Below are 25,498 nucleotides of genomic sequence, written 5' to 3'. Positions count from 1 at the left end.
AAATTAACTTGAAATTGTCATTGGACAGGATTTTCACCAAGAAGGAATTTCGGTCAAGGTCATTCATATTAACAAACTTGGTAGCTATTTATGTCAGTATGCTACACGCCTTATATTGGGTCTCTAGGCCTTTTAGAAGTTCCAAGAAATCATTTGAAGATGATAGGATTTTTGGCCCATGTGACATTGAATGAAGGTCAGGGCCATTCATATAAACAAACTTGTTAGCCTTTAAAGACATCATACTAACGCCCGAATATTATGTCTCTGGGCCTTTTAGAACTTTAGAAGAAGACTGTTTATTGATTTTTGTCGCAAAATTGTACTTTTGAACTTTTCATGTCAAATAGCAATAACACATTCAAAAAATTAAATTGTATGTCTCCGATCGTACATGTGTTATTTGTAAGCGATGACACGTGAATTTGTGGAATGTAAAAGGAAGTCCGCCAATGTTTACATGTATCCATACGCACCGAATCAGGTCCATCGTCGGAGACCCACGGGTGATCGCACTACACTACGTTACACTTATCACCCGTAGGAAAACTCATCGTAAAATCCTCGTAGGTAATTTATATGCATGAAGAATTTGATTGGTTTCAGTACGTTTTTGCGATGGTATTTCATCCAATCAGAGTAAACGTTATTTACAGTATACGGCAGCACAACAAGGATGGCCAACACTAGTACCTGGCGAATGTTTGGGTACGCGATACTTTGAGCGCACGAGCGGTGTGAACACGTTTGTATATTGGCCAGGTAAACTATGAACAAACGTCATGGAGGTTAACGCTCACCGTGGTCAACAACTCCATTCTATCCTTAGTGTCATACCACCATACTCACCATATCACCATGACATATGTGGTCATATGAGATAGTTTTGGAAGACAGATATCTGTATGATTTGTCCTTGGTCATTTCTATATGTACTGACAAAGTCTGGGTTCTAAGTTTTCAAATTCTTTATTCAGTTTCTCTTGATTGTCAGCAGCTCTGTCCTGAGACAGAGTAAAAAACTGTAAACAGAAACAAACATAGTATTACCTTACAGTAGCGTGTAACACGTTTTCAGCCGACGCTGAATTAAGCTAAAGCTAGGTAAACAACGCGGCATAGTAATACGAATGTAATTAGAGATAATATCTTATATGTATTTACCCTTTAGACTATTAAGGACTCTGTTGTAATTCTGTCCAAAAATGACGTTTCTCTTTCCCAGTTCTTTTTCGTGCGGTCGATAATAAAAGACCACTTCCGGAACCGGACTCCGTAATGGGTATTCCGGAATTTAAATTTATTACAAAAGGGTGAGACACGACACTCCCCCACCTGATTGCGAATAGCAATCACCACTATACTACAATAATACACCGTAAAAGAAGGTAAACAAGACTTAACAGTTCTGGAAAGCGCGATAAACAAGAAAGTTTAAAGTCACAATTGTAGTCCTCACAACACTCTTGATGATGATAATAGGTCAATTTAAAGTCACTCACTAAGAATCAGTACCAGATCCGTAACTGGGCGGATGTAGAAGGAGGTGGTTCCATCCCTGGTGACCTTGACCTTAACCTTTCGGACAAGGTTGTCCTCTCCACTGAAGGTGTCGACGACTCTGGACACGGACCAGTCGTTCCTAGGTGTATTTTTGTCTTTAAGCAGTACAATGTCACCAGTTTTGACATTTTGGCGTTCAGACTGCCACTTTTTGCGTCCCTGTAGTGATTGTAGGTATTCCTTTTGCCAACGAGACCAGAAGGAATTGGCTAGGACCTGGACATGTTTCCATTGGGCCTTATACATGTCGCGAATGCCCAGTTCCTGGAGAGGCTCTTCCACTCTACCAGTTTTCTGCGTAAGGAGGACAGAAGGGCTGAGTATCTGAGGAGTTTCGGAATCATTTGATACGGAGATGATAGGTCGTGCATTGAGAATAGCACACACTTCATACATTAACGTAGTTAGTACTTCGTGGGTCAGGTTCTTGTTGTTGTGCTCCAGCAGCAAGGAGTCGAGAATACGCCTTGACAGGCCAATCATCCGTTCCCAGACTCCTCCCATGTGGGAGGAGTGGGGCGAATTAAACTTCCAGGTGATACCCCTGCGATATAAGTAATCCTTCACTGGGCCGTCTCCAACATTAATTGTATCTATCTTGAGGTCGTTGGTGCTTCCGACGAAGTTGGTACCGCGGTCCGAGTAAAGTTCTTGAACTTCTCCGCGAATAGAAACAAATCTCCTAAGAGCGTTGATAAAGGCCGATGAGGTCATGTCTTCGACAACTTCGATGTGGATTGCACGTGAAGCCAGGCACGTAAAGATGACAGCCCATCGTTTGGAATGAGCTAGGCCGCCTCTGGTCTTCCTCGAGGTGACTTGCCAGGGGCCGAAGACATCGAGGCCGACGAACGTGAAGGGCGCAGAAGGAGTGACACGTGCCAATGGTAAGTCCGACATCTTTTGATACAGAAGTTGGCCTCTGAGCTTACGGAATTTTACGCAATGGTGGATAATCGAGTTTACAAGACGTCGACATCCGACGATCCAAAATCCGGCTGCACGCACAGCGCCCTCCGTAAGATGTCGACCTTGGTGTTCGGTGGCTGCATGGTAGTATCGAACAATGAGCATGCCCACGTGGCTTTTACCAGGAATGATAATGGGGTTCAGTTCATTTTGATTCAAAATATCCTTTAGTCGGTTCAGTCTTCCTCCAACTCTCATGACACCGTTTGAATCAATGTATGGTGAAAGCGAAATGATGGGACTGTCACGTCTCAGTTTTTCTTCCGTAGTAAGTTGCATGAAATCGTCCATATAGAAATCCTTTTGAGTTTCCATAATGATCAAGCTCTTGGCCTGGTGAAAAGGGACGGAATCCCTGTAATCCTGATCATTATTCGTATGTTGATTGCTGTTTGGATTCGTTTTCTTACTGAAAGATCTAGCGACGTGTTTGAGGATAGATATGCTACGTATCAGCGAGATCCAGTCGGAGAATTTCTCAAACCGATGCGAGCCGAGGTTGGTGGCTGGCTTCTCCGAAGTATTGGTTTTTCACAACCTGGACCAGGGGCCTGATTTCTTTGTCAGAATCCTCGTTGACCAATTCATGCTCCTCCGGGTTTTCTTTCACGAGATTAGAAAGTGTCAGGAATGGAGGGACCTTTCAGCCAGACACTCTCTTGAATTTTCGTTGACGAAATGAAACGTGTACCCTGATCGGCAGGATTCTGGTCGGTGCTTATGTACAGCCACTGTTCTGGTGTAGTGATCCTTCTGATCCGTTCAAACCCTGTTAGCTACGTAGACGTAGAATCTTCTGGTCGTGTTATGGATATACCCAAGGACCACCCTGCTATCGGAGTACAACTTAACCTCGTCGAACTCGATTTTGGAGTTGTCCAACACAGTTTGCAGGATTTGAGTGGCAAGGACGGCCGCGCACAATTCAAGGCGGGGTATGGTATGTCCTTCCATCGGCGCAACCTTAGCTTTTCCTAATACATGAGAAATATATGAATCTTGTCCTCGTAGTCGAAAGTTCTGAGATACGCTACGGCTGCGATAGCTTCGACAGAGGCATCAGAGAATATGTGCAGTTCCTTTCTGACCTCGCTGCGAGGATTGTCAGTGTACGTGCGTGGAATATGAACGCCTTCCAACTCGCGCAAAGATTCCCTCCAGGTCTCCCATTCACCCTTCGACTCGTGAGGTAGGGGATCGTCCCAGGCCAAGTCCTTGGCGTTCATCAACTTCCTGAGGAATAGTTTGCCGCGGATGATGACAGGGGGCAGGAAGCCAAGGGGATCATAAAGGCTGTTGACTGTGAATAGGACGCCTCGTTTAGTGAATGGTTTTTCCTCGGCAGAGACTTTAAACGTGAATTCATCTGAGTCGATATTCCAGTATATTCCCAGACTTCTTTGAAGCGGGGGTGATTCAGAGTCGAAGTTCAAGTCCTGTAGGTCTTGGGCTAGATCGTCTGAAGGAAAGGCGTCCATGACCATGCGAGAGTTTGACGATATTTTGTGAAGTCGGAGATTGCCTCCCTGAAGGAGGGATTTTTGTGTTCTTTTCAGGAGGTCGATCGCTGATTCGGCATCAGGACGGGACGATAGGCCATCATCAACGTAAAAATTGTTGTTGACGAATTCATAAACGTCCTCACCATATCTGTCCTTGTTGATTTCAACTGATTTCCGAAGGCCAAACGTTGCTATGGCCGGGGAGGGGGCGTTGCCAAATGTATGTACCTTCATCCGCTATTCAGTGAGTGGTTTGTCTGGGTCATTTTCAGAATGCCAGAGAAACCGCAGAATGTTCCTGTGTTCTTCCGTAACAAAGAAAACAGTGAAACATTTGTTGAATGTCTGCTACAAAGGCCACTCTTTCCTTGCGAAAACGAATGAGAATACCGAGAAGGCTGTTGTTGAGGTCAGGTCCTGTGAGAAGAGAACTGTTGAGGGAGACGCCTTGGTATGTGGCCGAGGAGTCAAATACAACGCGAATCTGTGATGTCTTCTTCTTATGGTATACTCCAAATATGGGTAGATACCATTGTTCGAGTTCGAAATAGGTGGCATCTCTGCAGGATCATTTCCTTTTTTTCTTGGTTCCTTCTTAGGTTTCGAGTCAAGGATTTGGCTCTGTCCATGGCTTGTGATTCCGTTGCGGCGAAAAAGGGAGAGGGGCTTCCCAGTTTCCGTTTTTATTTCTTTTCATTTTTTTCCTTCCATGATTTCCATAAATTCTCTATCTTCGTAGTCGTCTGGGGTTTATGGAGTGAGCTCAGTATGTATACACGCCTTATATTGGGTCTCTAGGCCTTTTAGAAGTTCCAAGAAATCATTTGAAGATGATAGGATTTTTGGCCCATGTGACATTGAATGAAGGTCAGGGTCATTCATATAAACAAACTTGTTAGCCTTTTATGACATCATACTAACGCCCGAATATTATGTCACTGGGCCTTTTAGAACTTTAGAAGAAGACTGTTTATTGATTTTTGTCGCAAAATTGTACTTTTGAACTTTTCATGTCAAATAGCAATAACACATTCAAAAAATTAAAGTCATATGTGCCGTAACTGGGCGAAAATTTTGACATGCTATTTTTTCATCGTTAATCTATTAAAAACCATAAGGTTTGATGAACAAAGCAATAAAAATCATTCAAATGGCTTCAGATGACTTTTAAACGTTAGTTATAACAGAAATTTTGTACTGTAAAATTGTTGTTTTTATGCCTTAAATATGTTTACATGGAAACATACCTGCAGAAATCACTTTACAATTACTAATAACATTGTAAAAATGTAACATGAAATTGTAGACCACAAGTTGGCTTCATGGTCTGACCGTATGTACTCATTTCACTTCACTATTGATGTAAATAAATGATTTTTGGCAGTACTGCCAAAAATCATTTTCAGCTCTTATTTGTACATGTAAAATTATAACCTATGCATTGAAAGTACTGTAATTTTCAAAAAGTTGGTAATTTTTGGTGATTAATAACATATTAAAAGCTCATCTTGATTCGTGAGTATGAAAAATACGGCACATATAACTTTAAATTGTATGTCTCCGATCGTGCATGTGTTATTTGTAAGCGATGACACGTGATTTTGTGGAATGTAAAAGGAAGTCCGCCAATGTTTACATGTATCCATACGCACCGAATCAGGTCCATCGTCGGAGACCCACGGGTGATCGCACTACACTACGTTACACTTATCACCCGTAGGAAAACTCATCGTAAAATCCTCGTAGGTAATTTATATGCATGAAGAATTTGATTGGTTTCAGTACGTTTTTGCGATGGGATTTCATCCAATCAGAGTAAACGTTATTTACAGTATACGGCAGCACAACAAGGATGGCCAACACTAGTACCTGGCGAATGTTTGGGTACGCGATACTTTGAGCGCACGAGCGGTGTGAACACGTGTGTATATGGGCCAGGTAAACTATGAACAAAAGTGTTGTTAGCTTCTTTCATAGCAGTATAGGACTTTATTAGGTAATTTCAGTAATAATAATATGCTTTATTGGGGTAGAAATAGGTATTGTCATATGAGTGTTTTATACTAATAGTCTTAATGTTATTAGGTTTAAGGTATTAATTAGGGCATACGTATGTTGTAGCTCAACGTCATGGAGGTTAACACTCACCGTGGTCAACAACTCCATTCTATCCTTGGTGTCATACCTCCATACTCACCATACTACCATGACCTATGTGGTCATATGAGATAGTTTCGGAAAACAGATATCTGTATGATTTGTCCTTGGTCGTTTCTATACAAAACTCACATGTTTTTATGGGCGCCGCCATTTTTAGTTTATCTGCAAGCTAATAAACCAGCCTTCATTCTGAAGAGTTCCAAACTATATATCGAGTATTCTAATTGGTCAATTCTAGTATGTGAATTAGCATATTCTACGAGGATTTTACGATGATTTGCCCATGGGTGATAAGTGTAGCGTAGTGTAGTGCGATCACCCGTGGGTCTCCGACGATGGTCACGTTCTGCACTCAAGTTATTGGAAAATAAACAGATTTGCTCCAACTTTGTTTATCGATACAGGAACAGTGGCAATTGTAAATGTATACATGTATATGCTAACATAGCAAAGAGTACAAATAAATTGAATATAACATCAAAGAAAGGCTATTCACATTAATATGAAAGTATTTGATCAGGCTTTTTCTAAACCTGATAAAAGTTTGAGTTGACTTCAAAGCACTTGGAATTTGGTTTCAGTCCTGAGCTGCAGAGATAAATGACCTGATTTTAATAAAAACTGGTTCTATGTTTAGGTTCAATAACATTATCGAATTATGAATGTCCACAAGGATCGGAGCATATTTCTGTCACCAAATAAATACATATTATATATATATGTGTGTGTGTTTATAGCTGGTTCATTAATGTGTATTGCTGATAATTCTAGCGTTTGTGATAAAGGAGTTAGCTTCATCTATTTTGACTTTTTTCTTGAAACGAACTGATGACTTTGTCAAATGCACTATTTACAAAACATATTATGGGTCAACAGTAATATCTAAGTAACTCGATGATGCATACACACGTTTGATAAACCTAGTTCTGCTTAATTGCACCAAAGAACAGATTTATAGACTTGCAATGTATCGATAGTGTAAACAGGAGATATTACCTCAGAAACTTGCCTCAATAGGACTCAGGAAAAACAACTTTCAAAATGACAATAATGTAAAGAAGATGGTATATCTTGCACATACTATATGTTAGATTCTGTCATAGTCTTTGAATCAACACATAAAACAGTTTTGTTGATAGGTTGAGTATACCATTAGCGTGTTGACTGGTGACAGGAAGGGGGCTGGCACTGACGCCAATGTGACAATCATTCTCCATGGTGATGGACAGTCTTCAGGACCTTTTCATATTGACAATTTCCTCAGGAATGACTTCGAAAGGGGAAAAAGAGATAGTTTCAAAGTTCAGGCCCCGTATCTAAATACAATACATATGATAGAATTATGGTGGGATGATGCCGGTTTGAAAGAGGACTGGTTCCTTGAAAACATTAAAGTTCATTCAAAGCAATCACGCACCATGTATGTTTTCCCATTTTTGCGCTAGGTAAAGGAAGGTTATCATTACCAAAATCTGCCATTTTGATACGTCACTTCCCCAAGATGACCATCACATAAAGCAACGACACATAGAACTTGCTGATAAAAAGAAAATCTACGAGATGTTCATGTAGCCATGCTTCGTCAGTTGACTGACAAACACCGTGTTTGTCTATTTGACACTGTTCACAAGTCATACTTACATATAACCGCTTCTTTTACTATTATTGAAATATTTGTATTGTTAATGACAAAATGGACATTCATTAATGGTCCCGATCGCGCACCCATTCCGTGTTTTTCATTCTTTTGGTCAGATGAAAAAATACATTATGAATATAAATGTACTGATAACAGAAATGAATATCAATACTTTGATAATATGAGCGTTACGGGCTTTGTGGATAGGGTTTTCAATCGTTCAAAATAACTACGGTTATGTAATTGTAGTTTTTATAATAATTTCTGTTTGGTGGTCTTATTTTTTATAGCCAAGTTTGATTTTATTTACAATAGTTGTTGACTGAACGTATGCGACACTTTATAATTTGATATCCCCTAGCGCATAATTTATCATTTCAGGCGAAAAATATACCGGACGATGAAAAGTTTTCTTCAGACTACCAGGTAAATTCAGTTTTATAGGAATGTAACGACATTTGGATATTTATATAAACGTGATGTACGATAATGTCACGAGATAATTTGTTTCCATCATACATGAATTACTCTTGCAGTTTTCAAATGGATTAGAGCAGTACTTTTTTGTTACTTAGTGCCTAAAAGGAAGAACACGTTATTCTATCACATTAAGTTATCCTGTCAAAGTAAAATTTTGGTCATATTCTGCAAATATTGCTGAATATCTTTTCGTTATGGATAATGAGAAGATATTAAAAATAATTTGTAGTAAGAAAAGGACCAAAATGCGGAATGCAAACTCACTAAGAAAATTGACATTGACAAGATTGTTTACTTTGAAAATTTGATGTTTTGAAAATAAATATTTGTGTGAATACTTTCTGCATTGTTCGAAAAAAAATCATTTGTGAAACAGAATTGATGAAAATGTTATATATTCTATACCTTACCTTCCTGCTCTTCAGTGATCAGCTGGTTGGTTGCCCATGCAGCGGACAATCTCCCTTGTAATAAATAGAACAAATTAATGAAAACTAGATTTGATCGCGATCAAAACACGGAATTTCCATCCAGTTAAGATTAAAGTAATGTTATTGAACACACGATTGCTTGAATACCCTTTCCCTTTGAATGAGCTATGAATGAACGAAATAAAGAACGATCGGACAAATAAAATGGTGATTATGCATCGTATTCAGATGCATATATTGAAATCAACGTATCCTTTCTTCCCTTTGCTAATCTGTTTGTGCAACGGTACTAAATCTCGCAATTAAATAAGCCAATATGCGGTAGTCTAGTGAGAAAAACAAGTTCTGTATTTTAATAGGATTTTAATTGAAAAGTCTTGGAAATGTGTAATGATATTGTCATATTGTCATATCTTATATTTCAAACTAACAGGAAGTTCTGATAGGATACAAATGTATATGTTGGAAATAAAATTACCACACAGTAAAACTAGCTGAAATATTGTAGCTCAACAGACTTTTAGACAGAAAATGGTATGGTCTTAAGAACTACAATTGGTGCCTCTTACTGCTAATGGAGCAAAGAAATGATCATACAAATCATTATTAAAACGTTTGTATGCATTTTCTAGTACTCGACGTCTTGTGAGTGGCACGGTAGATATTAAGAAGGGTCGTTATGTAATGATAGTTATTATGATGGGTTGTTTAAGACAAAAGTGATATATCAATGCACGCATACGCATCAAATAATTGGAAACCTACAAAAATATGTAGAAAATTGTGCCCGAGTGATTTTCGGAGTCAGTGCTCCACTTGGACACAAAGGGATCATTTCGTACCCGAAAGTATAGTAGGTTACAGTTGTGTCATATACATTTGTAAATGAAGTTGGGTTGGGGAACTCGTTCAACATGTCTTGATCCTTCACAACACAGAAACACATCTGATTGGTTACAAGTCCACGTTCATTCTCCTTTTCGAATATGACAAATCTATTAGAGTTAAGATAACTTGATTATCTCCCTTTGACCACATGTAAATTTATCACATTAATACATACACAACATCCCCATACACAAAATCAAATTTGGCTTACACAATTTTATATGCATGTTTAAGATTAGAAAGAGCTTTGATGCAGAATAGACAAAAAAGGAAATAATTAGAGAAAAGTGTTTTGTTTTAAATGGAACTTTAAGATGTTGCTTCCTCCCCACATTACATGGTGCAGTATCCGAACCCGGTGTGTCACGCAGATGTGTGAAATGAGAGTGACAAAAACTGTAATATTTGATAAATAACGTTGATTACGGTGATATTATGATCACATTACCTACTTGAAACAGCGTGCGCCCAACTGTGCGATCTACGATACAGTTTATCGCACACAGCGCATTTTGGAACTTTGGGTTCAATATTACGAAAGCTTGTCTTATCGTAATTAACTCACCTTATACTTAATTAGCAAATAGAGAGTCAAATAAATTGCCCATTATTAATTCTTGTGATATTTCACACAAGATATAAGTTGTATTATACTCGAATACTGTTTAGCTACGTATACGATGGTGAACGATCTTTATGTACGCATGCATCCTCGATACTGCAGGGGTTACTATAACTGACGTAATATATATCGGCTGCCCATTTGTATCATCTGTCTATGTACATATAATTACGGACAGACAGACCAGACACTGCATATTAAACGAACATACTTTCAGCTATGGTTTCATTAGGTCAGACACACAAACACACGAACAAAATAACTTTTTAGCCTATTTGAACCCTGCAACCTTGAATGAAAGTCATGGTCATTCATTCGAACAAACATGGTAGCCTTTTATCCCAGCATGCCACAGGCCCAACATCAGGTATGCAGAACTCTTGGTTATTAAAAAGTCGTTTAAATATGTTTCAGCCTATTTGACCGCTGTGATCTTGAATGAAAGTCAAGGTCATTCCTTTGAATGAAAATGGTAACCCATCATCTAAGGGCGCAACAGGCCCAATATCAGGTCTCTAGAAAATCTTGGTTATTAAGAAGTCGTTTAAAGATTTTAGCGTCTTTGAACCCTGTGACCTTGAATAAATGTTAAGGTAATTCATTTGATTCAACTTGGTAAATCTTGATCCCAATGTGTCACAGGCCCAATACCAGGTGTCTAAGCCTCTTGGTTATTAAGAAGAACTTGTTTGAATATATTTCAGCCTATTTAACCCCTTTGACCTTGGATGAAGGTCAAGGTCATTCATTTGAACAATTTTGGTAGCCTTTTATCCCAGTATGCTTCAGGCCTAATATCAGGTTTCTAGGCCTCTTGGTTATCACAGGTTTACGACGCGCAAAAAAAAAAAAAAAAAAAAAAAAACTTAAAATATTGAAAGGTTGTTTACTTACCCCTGTATTCCATTTCCAGAAAATGGGGTAATTAATTTTAAAATGCTCTGAACACCACAAAAATCATCCGATCTGAATATTTTTTAGCTTTCATTGAAGACAATTCCTTACTGGTCACTATGGTATATAATATGATGGGATTATGGGCGAATTTCATATCGAAAGTTGCATTACGAGGATTCGTGTAAAAATCGTTAGTCGGAAAAGTACACGCTACATCCCCAGGTCACGATTCTCTAATGAGCACAGACCGAATAAAATCGCCATCTATTCAACGAATGCATCCCTGAAGTGCAGATCCTCAATATAAACTCACTTACTTATAAAAATCGCACATAAGTATCCCTTAGCGATCCCCACGCTCCATTTATTGTCATGCAGAACAGATGATCACCGATCTCGGCCATTTTTTGTCTGTCGTCTCCGATTTGTTATAAGCTCTCTGATTGGTCCACTCGCTCCTAGGAGTCAATCAGAGAGCTTGCATCAAACTTTTTTTTTAGCGTCGTAAACCTGTGTGGTTATTTAGAAGAAGTCGTTTAAAGATTTTAGCCTATCATGACCCCTGTGACCTTGAATGAAGTTCAAAGTCGATGCAAAGCATAAGTTCTGTAGAGATATGTCCATGCTATGTATATCCAAAAATTCAAGCATGTACATGTATGTTAAGTATTAAAGGCGCTGAAACCTTGTACATTTTTGGCGGGAAAACGACAAAATCGCCATTTTTCAAACGGCTATATCTCCGCCATTTTGGATCAGATGACCTTAAAACATGTCATTATATATTTCTGAGAGCATGCCCTTTCATATCCAACTTTTAAAAGTGTCTGTGGCAATATTCATTTTTGACCTTTGTTTGACCTCGTAGCGAACTCTTGACCTTGACATAATCTCTGATAACAATGAACAAAACACGCGCTATGTCACGATTTACCTTAATGATTAAACGTGGACAACATACAGCGAACGGTAACGAAGTTATGAACGTTTAAAATTTGTTCGAAAAAAATAATTTTTTACGTCTGTGACCTTGACCTTGAACATTTTTGCAAAAAATCGAATTACATTTCAAAATCGCGTGTACGTACATAACATGTCCAAAGTTGAGCGTAGTACCGTGTTCCGTTCGTGAGATATCCTGCTAACAAGATTTGTGGAAATAAGAAAAAGAAAAAAAATAATAATAACTAGATTTGATCGCGATCAAAACACGGGATTTCCATCCAGCAAATAATCATATTATCGATCAGACGATCGCTATAATCAGTTTTCTCTTCGTATAAAATCGAACTTTCTGTAATGAGAGAACAAACTGTCGAAAGAACGAACAAACGCACAACGGAAAGATGGAAAGAAAACAATTTATAACTATCGAACGAAAAAAGCAAACGAACAAAAAAGACAGAAAGAACGAATATAATGATTATATACACAATATATCTTGTTAAACACGGGTATCAACATGTCCTTCCTTCCATCCGTCTTTTAATCGGACTGTACACGCGTCCTTACAGACAGGACACACTGCATATGCCACGAACATACTTCCAGATAGGATTTTATTAACTCAGACAAACAAACAACATACGAACACATGAATTAATAGTCAGACAGACGGACAGACGGAAGGACAGGCAGACAAGCAGGATATGATGATCACCATTTACACATATGGACGAACACACAGCGCTGAAAAAGTTGCATGTTAGAACGCAATATGATAAAATCAATATACAACATAAATAAAATGGCATATTTTTCTTTTTACCTGCTGTAAAAGCACAGTAAAATCTCAAGTAGTCGAAGTTGAAGGGACTATCTTAAAAAGTTCTACTCATCTGGACTTCGACGCATAAACTGTAGACAATGACCGACAAACTTTCTGCCGATTTAGCTACCTACTGGGTCTAGACAGTGACCATACTTGTGTTTTAGATGAAGTTGTCACTTATAGGTTTTTAGTTTAAAAATATTGTTAAAATTATGCAATAAAATCAACTGAATGGATCGCTACCTGTCGTGTCTCTGGGCTTTCAAACTTTAAACTTTATTACTTGTCTCTTTACAAAATACTTTGTGTAGAGAAACATGTTTACAGCATTCAACAAGATAACTTTATGTTTCTGAAACATACATGTGCATTGAACGGATCACTGCCTAAGATGGCATATTAAAATATACTATATTTTTAGATCCAATCTCAAAATTTTGTGTGATTTATGTATATGTATATGTTATGTTTGTTTTACATGTGATCATTAACGCGTTACACTGCGCGTCCAAGTGGCGGACAGATCTAACAGCATTCATAGAATGATGGATATGTTAATATTATGAAAACGTGAAAGCACATCTTTATTCATTTTTGTTTGTCCTTATGCAATCTCGTAAATGCATTGTACTTTAGTATATCTGTGGTTTCATTAACTATTAAGTAACTTAAATCATGGGTAAAAGGACGCAATCGAGATGATCTCGGCGATCGATGATTAAATTGCCAATTTCATGAGCCAATATCTCTGCCATTTTGTATTATATGACCTTGAAACTCAAATCTGTTACAGACATCGTATACCTTCATGAATGTGCGAAAAATGGTCATTAAACACCAAATTGTAAATTCGGTGGGATCCCGTGAAAATCATTCAAAGGCACGTCCAAACATGTATGAAGCTTTATAGGCTTCCACACCCGTGACAACACAGCATTTATGCACCATATTAGTTCTTGTCTGTCTTTATGATTTATGTATGTTAAGATGAGAGCTTATGTGAAAAGGTGTGAAATGAACGACACAATTGTCGATTAAGCTACTTACTGGGTCTATACAGTATCCATACTTATGGTTTAGTTGATGTTGTCACTTAAAGATTTATAAATTGAAAAAGTTGTTTAAATTGTATTTTAATAGAACTGATGAAAATAAAATCAATTGAATGGATCACTACCTGTCGTGTCTCTGGACTTTCAAACTTCAAACTTTATTACTAGTCTCTTTACAAAATACACTGTGTGGAGAAATATATCAACAACATTCAACAAAATTAATGCAACATAGATGGAAGCAAATTATATATCTTTTTGTGAAATATACATGTGCATTGAACGGATCCTGCCTAAGATGGGATATTAAGATATTCTTTACCTAAAAATGAAATCTCAATATTTTGTGCGATTTATATGTCAATTTGTTTAATTTTTTGTTTATACACAATACATATACCTATATTCATATTTTTCTGTAACAAGCTTTCTGCTCTTGTGATTTATATTGTATACTGAATTTACCTTATATTGTAATCATGGCATCAATGCAGACACATAGGGAAGAGGAGGTGGGTCAGGGAATAGAGTTGGATGAGGGTGTCAGATAAGGTCTTTGTTTATGTATGGGAGTTTGGCAGGTCATTTCAATTGAGGTCAAGTAGTCAGGGCTAATGTCATTATTTTGTTCTGAACATCTAAGGGAGGGTGTTTAATTGCTTTAGGGGTCTGGATAAGGAAGGGCAGTGATGTCAGAAAGGGAGTGGGGTCCTGCACGTGGTGTGGGCGTGTGTACATATGTGATTTAGGGTATTAGAGTTTAGGGGATCTAGCCTTTAACCAATCAGTAGAGGACACTTGCTTCAACAGTTCCCTAATTTAGTATTGGGCTGATTAGTCACATGACCAAGAGAGTCAATTATGATTGGGCAAACCTTATGGACTATCAACATATGTTAATATGTTACTCAACAAATTACAAACAACTGGTTGCAACAACATTTTTCACCCCAAATTCAGATAATTGATAGATCAACTAAAATAATTTAAAGTACCCAGAGGATTTAAACTTGATACCGGTTTAGGTTGTACCCCAGGTAAATAAGGTTGACCCTGAAATAAAAGTTATACCTATTTATAAAGTATATCAATTAAACCAGAGGATTTAACTTGATACCGGCTGAGGTGCTATCCCTGGTAAATAAAATTGTCCCTGGTAGAAGAAATTCTTAACCTGATACCGGTGGGGACGCCCCCGGTAAATAAGGTCCCCGGTAGGAAAATTGACTTCATACCAGATGGGTCCGCCCCTAGTAAATAAGGTCACACCTAAATGCATGGTAGAAGTCTACCTGCAATATTTCTAAAGTATAACCTGATACCAGATGGGTCACCCCTGGTAAAATTTAGGGTAGATGTCTACCTATATAACAAGTATGTTTGTAGTCATACGAGTAACTCCCAAGAAGACACATGTTAGGTTAATTAGACATAGTTTAGATTGTCGGGTTTTATTTGTACATCTCATAGTAGGATTTAATTGCTTTTGAATTAGATAGATGTATCAGTAATAAAACAATTGGAATATAATCTTGCCTCATTGTATTATGTGTAAAGTGAAATAGAGTCACCACTTTTGTATAAACAAGCTCTGTATATTTTATATGTAGTCATTAACACGTAACACTGTACGCATTCAAAGAACGATGTATATGTTGATATTTTGAAATCGTGAAAGCACATCTTTATTCAAAATTTTTGTCCTTATGCAGTCTTGTAAATGCATTCTATACCTTTAATTTCATAGCTCAAAAGACGCAGTTTGAGATGATCTTCCTGACCGGGCGCGATCATATTTAACTTTGATGACAAATTGCCAATTTCATGAGCCAATATCTCTGCCATTTTTGAATCATTTGAACATACTTGATAGGCCTGCATCTCAGCATGCCAAATGCCAAATATAAGGTATCTAGGACTCTTGGTTTAAATATAGTTCAGTCTATTTAACCCCCGTGGCCTTGAATGAAGATCAAGGTCATTCATTTGAAGAAACCTTAGCCCTTCATCTCAGCATGCCACAGGTCAAATATCAGGTCTCTAGGCCTCTCGCTTATTAAGAAGTCGTTTAAAGATTTCAATCTTTCTGACAACTGTGACCTTGAATTAAGATTAAGGTCAATGAAAAAGCATAAGTTTTGTAGACATCCGTCCATGCAATGACTATTCAAAAAATTAAGCATGTATGTTAAGTATGACCATTTTCAAAGGGTTATATCTCCGCCATTTTGTATCAGATGACCTTGAAACTTGTCATTATACAAATCTGAGAGCATGCCTTTCATATCCAGCTTTCAAATCTTTTCTGTGGCAATATTTTCGTTTTTGACCTTTGTTTGACCCCGTAGCGAAATCTTGACCTTGACATAATCTCTGATAACATGTAATGCACAAAAAACGCGCTATGTCAGGATTTACCTTAATGACTCAACGGGGATAGCATACAGCGTACGGTAATGAAGTTATGAACGTTTAAAGTTTGTTCGAAATAGTAGGTTGTTACGTCTGTGACCTTGACCTTGAACATTTTTGTTAAACCTCGAACATCCTTCCAAGATCTCATATACGTACATAACATGTCCAAAGATGAGCTCCGTTCTGTGTTCCGTTCGTGAGATATCCTGCTAACAAGATTTGTGAAAATAAGAAAAATAAAGAGCAATAATAATAATATGAAAAAACAGAACAATAACAAAAGGGATTTCCATCCGTAAATGGAAATCCCTAATAAGAAGAAAAAAAAGTAACGATAACAATAGGGATTTCCATCCGTAAATGGAAATCCCTAATAAGAAGAAAAAAAAGTAACAATAACAATAGGGATTTCCATCCGTAAATGGAAATCCCTAACTAGATTTGATCGGGATCAAAACAAGGGATTTCCATCCAGCAAATAATTATGTTATCGATCAGGCGATCGCTTTGATAATTTTCTCTTCGCATAAAATCGAACTATCTGTAATGAGCGAACAAACGGTCGAAAGAACGAACAAACGTACACCCGAAAGAAAGAAAGAAAACAATAACTATCGAACAAAAAAACAAACGAAAAAAAAATAAAAAAAAGAAAGAACGAATATAATGATTACATACACAAGTTGAATACGGGTATCAACGTGTCCTTCATTCCATCCGTCTTTTAATCGGACTGTGCAAACGTCCGGTTACAGACAGGACACACTGCATATTGAATGAACATACTTTCATATTTGATTTTATTAACTCAGACAAACAAACACACGAACACATGAATTAATGGACAGACAGATGGAAGGACACACACGATACGGTGATCACAATTCGCACACATGGACGAACAAACAGCGCTGAAAGTGTTGAAAATTAGAACGCATTACGATGAAATAAATATACACATAAATAACACATACATGACAGGGGCGTAGGAAGCGGTGGGGGCAGTGGCTGCAACCCCCTAACGTCAAATTCTCGCGCCTTTGGGCGCTCGCAATTTCATCAAAATGCATCGTAAAACTCATCTAAGCCATTCTAAATCGTATTTTTTTCCGAGGGAGACCCCTGAACCCCCCAAACACCAAAATCTCGCGCTTTCGGGCGCTCGCCAAATCTTCAAAATACATTGTAAAACTCATCTCAGCCATACTAAATTACAATATTTTTTCCCGGGGGTCATCCTCAGACCCCTAAAACACCAAAATCTCGCGCTTTCGGCGCTCACACGCTAATTTGGCCAATTTGCGTATTCGTTAATTTCCTTTTAGCAACCCCACTGTCTATAAATGTGTACAAGGATTAAATTTAATGATATATGAAAAATGTACATAAAGCATAAATGGTTTGGGAGTTGAATTAATCTCCTCCTGTAGGTGCGGCGGGGGGGGGGGGGGGGTCACAAAATATTGAGGACCTTTGCCCCCCATTACGTTTCATCTTCCTACGCCACTGCATGAAATGGCATATTTTTGCCTGCTGTAACGATACAGTACAATATCAAGTAATCGAAGATGAAGGGACTACCTTAAGTTCTATTCATCTAGACTTCGACGCATACACTGTCTAGACAATGCACCTAGTTGTGGTTAAGTTGATCACTTACAAAGTTTTTAAGTTTTGAAATTTTGTTTTCAAATTACAATTTTATGGGACTGATGCAATAAAATCAACTGAATGGATCGCTGTCTGTCGTGTGAAACATACATATGTATTATTAATAATATATTTTTAAATGAAATCTCATTTTGTGTGATGAATGTGAAATGAATCTGTGGTTATTAACACGCAACACTGCGCGTGTTAGTTCGCTAAACCTGCCTATATTATTAGGCTTTTAAAATGTTTTTGTCTAATTTATAGTCAGCTCGCGATACCTCTTAAAATGTGAAGTCGTAGGAAAGATTTGGCCTAAGCTACGTCAGCGGCATATATCTAATACATCGTCCATACCCCACTGCCCCCATGTTATATCTCATTTGTGAAATTAAACAACTCTGCAAAATGAAATACTTCTGAGACCCTTCTATTTCACACATTTGTAATGGCTGCCGACTACACATATATTTGAGTAAACGGCAGCAAATCACCTTCGCTTCCGGTTTCATTTTGAAAAAGCCACGTGGATTTGAGAGGTAAACAAAATGCCAGCCACGTGTAAAATGTAGGCCTGTAGTGAGCTACATGATATGTATGCAACGTGGATATCGCGAAAGTGATGCGGTACCGCCGCCGTGTTCAATTTGAATGTTTGACAACATGTCGTGTATATGTCGACCATGATTCCACTATAACAAATCTAAGTGGCTGGCATTTTGTTTACCTCTCAATAGACAGCCTATTAATCTGTCTGCTCGTACTAAATGACAGGACACACACTGTGTACAGCACGCGCATACTTTGAGATATATTTCATTAAGTCAGATAGACAAACGTTACAAACCAAACACACGAACAAATGAATGGACAGACAGACGGACTGAATGATAGATGGAGGGATGGATAGGCAGATACGCACGATATAAGATTACAATTTGCACACAAGGACGAACTAACAGTGCTGACAAGTAATTAGTGCTGTTCAATTAAATGAGCCAATCAGCGGGAGTCTGGTGAGAAAAAAATCCCTATTTTAATGGCATTTGAATTGTTTTGGAAATGTGTAGTGATATTGTCATATTGTCATATCCTATATTTCAAACTAACAGAAAGTACTGATTTTGTTATACTAGGATGTACTTCTATACACACAAAATAAAATAAAAGGACCACACATAGTAAAACCAAAAATATACTTGTGGAAATCTCCCTTTTTGGGCATAAGTTTTCATAGTGAGGTAAATGTTTCAGTAAATGTATATATGTTTCTGGCTCTATCTGGATCTTGAGAAGATTTTTTATATCTGATTTTTAATTTGACTCTTTGACTCCGTCTCACATGTACCTTTTGATCTTCTATACAAATGTATTTCGAATCTTTTACGAAACAACAGCTGCGTCATGGACGTGAGGTTGTGTAGGGGAACTCAGTCTACATTTATTTAATCTTCACAATACAATAAAAAAAACCACACATCCATTTGGTTTAAGTCCACGTTCATTCACTTTTTCTTATATGAAGACCAAGGGAATAATTTGTACAATTAGAGTAAAATGATCTCCCCTTTGGCCTCATAATGTAATACACAACATCCCCACACACAAAATAAAATTGGGCATACACAATTTTAACCATGGGTGTTTCAGATTAGAAAGAGTGGATGCGGAAAAAAGTATTTTGTTTTAAATGAAAGGTTACGATGTTGTTCCGTCCCCATAAAAAAACATGGTGCAGTATCCGAACCCGGTATGTCACGGTGATGTGGGAAATGTGAGTGGCAAAAACTGTAACTTTTGATAAATAACGTTGTTTACGGTGATTGTATGATCGCATTACCTTCTAAAAACAGCGTGTGCTAACTGTGCGATCTGCGATACAGTTTATCGCACACAGCGCATTTTGGAAGTTTGGGTTCAATATTACGAAAGCTTGTCTTATCGTAATAAAATCACCTTATACTTAGCAAATAGCGAGTCAAATAAATTGCCCATTATTAATTCTTGTACATACGCATCCTCGATACTCCAGGGGTTACTATAATTGACATTATATATATCAGCTGCACATTGGCATCATCTGTCTGTGCACAAATCCTTACAGACAGACAGGACAGACACTGCATATAAACTGAACATACTTTCAGCTATGATTTCATTAGGTCAGACACACAAACACACTAACAAATTAACGTTTTTAGCCTATTTGAACCCTGTAACCTTGAATGAAGGTCATGGTCATTCATTTGAACAAACAAGGTAGCCTTTTATCCCAGCATGCCACAGGCACAATATCAGGTATGCAGAACTCTTGGTTATCAGAAAGTCGTTTAAAGTCATTATATATTTCTGAGAGCATGCCCTTTCAAATCCATTTTTCAAAACTTTTCTGTGGCAAGTTTTTGACCTTTGTTTGACCCCGTAGTGAACTCTTGACCTTGATATAATCTGTGATAACATGTAATAAACAACACACGCGCTATGTCACGATTTACCTTAATGACTATACTGGGACAACATACAGCGTACGGTTTTGAAGTTATGAACGTTTAAAGTTTGTTCGAAAAAAGTAGTTTTTTTACGCCTGTGACCTTGACCTTGAACATTTTTGTAAAAAATCGAACGTACGTTTCAAGATCTCATATACGTACAGAATGTGTCCAAAGTTAAGCGGTGTACCGTGTTTCATTCGTGAGATATCCTGCTAACAAAATTTGTGGAAATAAGAAAAAAAATGATATCGAGAAAAAAAAAGAACAATAACAACAGGGACTTCCATCCGTAAATGGAAATCCCTAAAAACAGAACAATAACATAAGGGATTTCCATCCGTAAATGGAAATCCCTAAAAACAGAACAATAACATAAGGGATTTCCATCCGTAAATGGAAATCCCTAAAAACAGAACAATAACAACAGGGACTTCCATCCGTAAATGGAAATCCCTAAAAACAGAACAATAACATAAGGGATTTCCATCCGTAAATGGAAATCCCTAAAAACAGAACAATAACATAAGGGATTTCCATCCGTAAATGGAAATCCCTAAAAACAGAACAATAACATAAGGGATTTCCATCCGTAAATGGAAATCCCTAAAAACAGAACAATAACAACAGGGACTTCCATCCGTAAATGGAAATCCCTAAAAACAGAACAATAAAAACAGGGACTTATAATTACTAATAATACTGCAAAAATGTGCAATGAAATTGTGGACACCAAGATGGCTTCATGGTCTGACCGTATGTACTCATTTCATTACACTGAAGATGTTAATATAATGATTTTTGGCAGTACTGCCAAAAATATTTTTCAGTCCTTTTTGTACTTGTAAAATTAAAACCTATGCATTGAAAATATTGTAATTCTCAAAATGTTGGTAACTTTTGGAGTTGAATAACATATCAAAAGCTCTTCTTGATTCGTGACTATAAAAAATACGGCACATATAACTTTAATGGTTAATGTGTGGGTCGGCAATGATACATGAAGATGTACAATTTTGATAACTTAATTTAACCTGAATATTAGCAAACGTTAACACGATCCTCTATGGGAATTTATTTGGTTTTGTGGTCTCAAAACGGCCAGTATTTTCCCAAAATAGCACCGGTTGTGTTTAAACATCCGATGTCACAGGTGACAGCTCTGCAACACATAAAAGGTCTTAAACCTGTCAGTTATTGGGTTTGTGCATTGCCTTTTTTGTTTATTTGTTTGTTTGATTAAAATGTACGTCCTATTAAAAGCTAGGGTCACGCAAGGACGGCTTCACATGTATGCGGTGTAGCAACACCTGTACGTATATTTACGATAATACGTGTACATTGTTCGTATGTACGTGTACATGTAGAACTTTAAACATCTCGAAAAATATTCAAATTGGGTATAGGGAACTACCAACTTAATGAAAAACTAGACCTTCGAAATGGCCCCTAGGTATACAAGATTGAGCCCAAGATAGAATTTAAACCCGGCCGCTGATTGGCTGGCTAATTATGAATTTCAAAAGTAAAAATGTTTTCTGACAGATTATTATTCCCAAATAACCATGATATGAATTTGGAAATTAAGATTGAGATTTAGGATCAAAATATCAATTTTGATTATGAATAGGTAAAAACACTAGAATTTCAGGATTCTTTAACGCAAAATGCGCCTGATTTCAATATAGCTACCCTGGTTGGAGTTTGAGCTGAAGAACCAAAACTTTTTTCTATCTAGTGTTATATGAGAACCTAGACTTTTATTATAGAACACAATAGCCAGTTGATATTTCTTTAAAAATACATCACAACACTTTAACAAACTCTAATACTGTGGTCTATGTAAAATTATCTAGTGGGTTATTCTCTATACAGTTGTGTCATGGACGTGAGGTTGGGTTGGGAAACTCGCTCTACATGCCTTGATTCTGATTCTACACAACTCGACGTTCATTCTCCTTTTCTTATGAAGATCTTGAACCAAAGGGGAATAACTCGTACAATAATATTATTAGAGGATTAGCTCATCACATTCGTACAACTACAAAATCGCCGAAAGGACAATTGACGTCCTATATCTCCGCCATTTTGAATTATATGTCCTTGAAAGTGGTCAATATATGTGTCTGAGATCATGCTCTTTCACATCCGATTCAAAACCATTCTCTTAGAAATTTCTTAAATTACGGTAAAATTTACATTAAAAAAGTGAACGAAATGCCATATGCAGATGGCTATATATCCGTCATTTTCGAATTCATGATTTCGAAATCATAACCCTGTACAGACAATATGCCAAAGTTTAAATTTACAAAAAATCAACACCCTACATTAAACAATAAAGGCCCTACAAACTCACACATTATAATTACGGAATAAAATAAGGAAATGGAACAAATTGCCATATTTGGAGAGCTATATTTCCGCCATTTTTCTATATAACCCATTGAAATTCATAATGTTTGAAGACAAAAGTTCATACAACATATTACGAAAAATTAACACTGTACATGTAGGTTTAAAGCCGCTGAAACAACTGCCGCAAGGACAAATAATTTTTTTTTTAGATTTTTGATGTCCTATATCTCCGCCATTTTGAATAATATAACAATGAAACTGGTCATTATATGTGTCTGAGAGCATTCTCTTAAACATCCAATTCAAAACATTTCTGGTTGAAATTTCATAAATTACGGTGAAATTTACGTTAAAAAATGAACGAAACGCAATATTTGGAGGGCTATATTTCCGCCATTTTCAAATTTATGACTTTGAAATTATAACCCTGTACAGACAATATGCCAATGTCTCCATTTACAAAAAATCAACACCCTACATTAAATAATAAAGGCCCTACGAGCTCACAAATTACGGAAAAAATAAGGAAATGGAACAAAATGACGGATCGCCAGCTGTCAATCGAACCGCACGTGACTTTGAATTTTGTATTGTGTGTGCTACGATGTTTGCTCCGACATTGAATAGAAACACGTGCGTTTGTGAGCACGAGGCGTGGCTATATTACACCTGGCGATTGGTTAATTGCTATATTTGGAGAGCTATATTTCCGCCATTTTTCTATATTACCCATTTAAAATCCATAACTTTTGAAGACAAAAGTTCATACAACATAGGTATGAAAAATGAACACTGTACATACAGGTTTGAAGGCGCTGAAACGTCTGCCGCAAGGACACATGAAATTAAAAATTTCTCCAATTTTTGATGTCCAAAATCTCCGCTATTTTTTACCATATGACCTTGCAATTGGTCATTTAATGTGCTTCAGAGCATGTTCTTTCAAATGCGCCCTTCAAAACATTTCTATGGTAAAGTTCATTTTTGACCTTTGTTTGAACAAATTTGACCCTTTAGCGAACTCTTGACCTAGACATAATCTATGATAACATGTAGAAAGAAAAAAAACCCGTTCAATATCGCGACCTACCTAAATAACGAAACGCACACGTTGAACAGCGTACGGTTATGAAGTTATGAACGTTTATAGTATGTTAAAAAATCGTTTTTTACTTCTGTGACCTTGACCTTGAACACTTGTAAAATATCGATCGTATGTTTCTAGAACCCATGTACGTACATAACGTGTCCAAAGTTGAGTGTCGTACCTTGTTCAGGGTTCGTGAGATATGCTGCTAACAATATTTGTGGAAATAAGAAAAAAAAGGAAAAATAATAAGAAAAACCAGAATAATAACAATAGGGATTTCCATCCTTAAATTGAAATCCCTAATTAAGGATCTGCATAAACCGCGAATTGAAACAGCATCAGTGTCAGCGTGAGCAGCTTTATGTTTCCATTTTCAGTACGATCTTTTCAAAGTTGGCACAGAACTAGCAATCAAAGGTAAACTCGCCAGACTTGTGAGTGAACAGTATCGAAGACAATAGTAACATCTATACATCCGAGGTGTTCACCAAACCTACAGTAAGTTCATATAAGTCAATATATAGATCAATCATGCACAGGGTCATTGTGACGCATATGTTATTCGTATACAGACCAATATGACCTATAGGATTCAAAGTTATATAGATGACTTGCATTCTCACTAATGACATATATAAAAAATGCTCTATCTTTATTTCGGGTATTGTGTCAAAAAATATCTTGTGTAATATACACCTTTTTGATTCTTATTTATCAGGATTAATTGATTCTATAACATCAAGTAAATGACACTTCCAATTTTATCACTACAATACACATTAAATATATTACGTTATCCTACGCTACAAGATGATTGCGATATACTGTAAAGCAACATTCTTTCGCAACTACTAAATTTCGCGATTTCCATTTCAAAACAAGTTCACGAAAATTAACATTAGTTGAATTTAAATATAAACTTTATTTCTATTACATCGATTACGAAACAAGTTATACAACTTATGCAAATCACTCTCGATGGCCCGGATGAAAGCGCGCGAGGGGTCTTAGTGTGGGGGAAACCGGAGTGCCCGGAGAAAGTCCACGTGATCGGTCAGGTGACCCCTAACTTTTTCACGTCCGTGCCGGACGTTGAATTTAAATGTAATGGGAATATATCATGCCAATATAAATGATGTATATTTCAATTGGCGTAGATATACTTTCGTGAATTTACATGAATTATGAAATTCGCGAAAATATATCGTACGCGTACGTTTCAAATGGATTCACTAATTACGTTGAGACATGATAATATCGAATTTGATAATATCTCATTTTGTATGACAGCCCTTGGCATACAGACGAGTATTTGGGATTCCAGCGTATTGGACGCTTAAACAATGCCCTCATCATCCTTTGTACAAAGATTCCAGAAAAGTAAAGTTTCAAAATTGTTTTAACAATGTTTGATCTTTCTTCTAAAAGGCTGTCCCTCCAGTATTAAATAAACTATCTTGTTTGTCTGTTGATTTAGTTTTCATGTGATAGGTACATATCTGTGTATCCCATGGTCACTTGA

The 25,498-nt window shown here is 37.1% G+C and overlaps 2 protein-coding genes across 2 annotated transcripts in view; one reads left to right on the top strand and one right to left on the bottom strand.

Annotated features, from left to right (window-relative positions):
• Positions 1-1,494: 1,494 nt before the first annotated feature.
• LOC138327064 (uncharacterized) lies at positions 1,495-2,847 on the bottom strand. The gene has a single exon (XM_069273052.1). It carries the CDS (start codon positions 2,845-2,847, stop codon positions 1,495-1,497), a length of 1,353 nt encoding a protein of 450 aa, XP_069129153.1.
• A 1,479-nt stretch (positions 2,848-4,326) lies between these two features.
• The window catches only part of LOC138327063 (polyunsaturated fatty acid 5-lipoxygenase-like), a 31,468-nt gene continuing 10,296 nt past the window's right edge, over positions 4,327-25,498 (top strand). The window contains exons 1-3 of the mRNA XM_069273051.1: positions 4,327-4,485; positions 24,354-24,421; positions 25,267-25,356. Coding sequence (XP_069129152.1) covers positions 4,327-4,485; positions 24,354-24,421; positions 25,267-25,356 — 317 coding nt within the window. The remainder of the gene's footprint in view (positions 4,486-24,353; positions 24,422-25,266; positions 25,357-25,498) is intronic.

The sequence above is a fragment of the Argopecten irradians genome, chromosome 7 (assembly GCF_041381155.1).
Source record: "Argopecten irradians isolate NY chromosome 7, Ai_NY, whole genome shotgun sequence".
Classification (NCBI taxonomy): domain Eukaryota; kingdom Metazoa; phylum Mollusca; class Bivalvia; order Pectinida; family Pectinidae; genus Argopecten; species Argopecten irradians.
The sequence above is the reverse complement of the archived record's forward strand: the minus strand, read 5'-3'. Positions and strand labels throughout refer to the sequence as shown.

What these genes read in the sequence shown, in the direction of transcription:
- LOC138327064 (XM_069273052.1), bottom strand. Translation starts at nt 2,847, where the DNA reads ATGGAAACTCAAAAGGATTTCTATATGGACGATTTCATGCAACTTACT.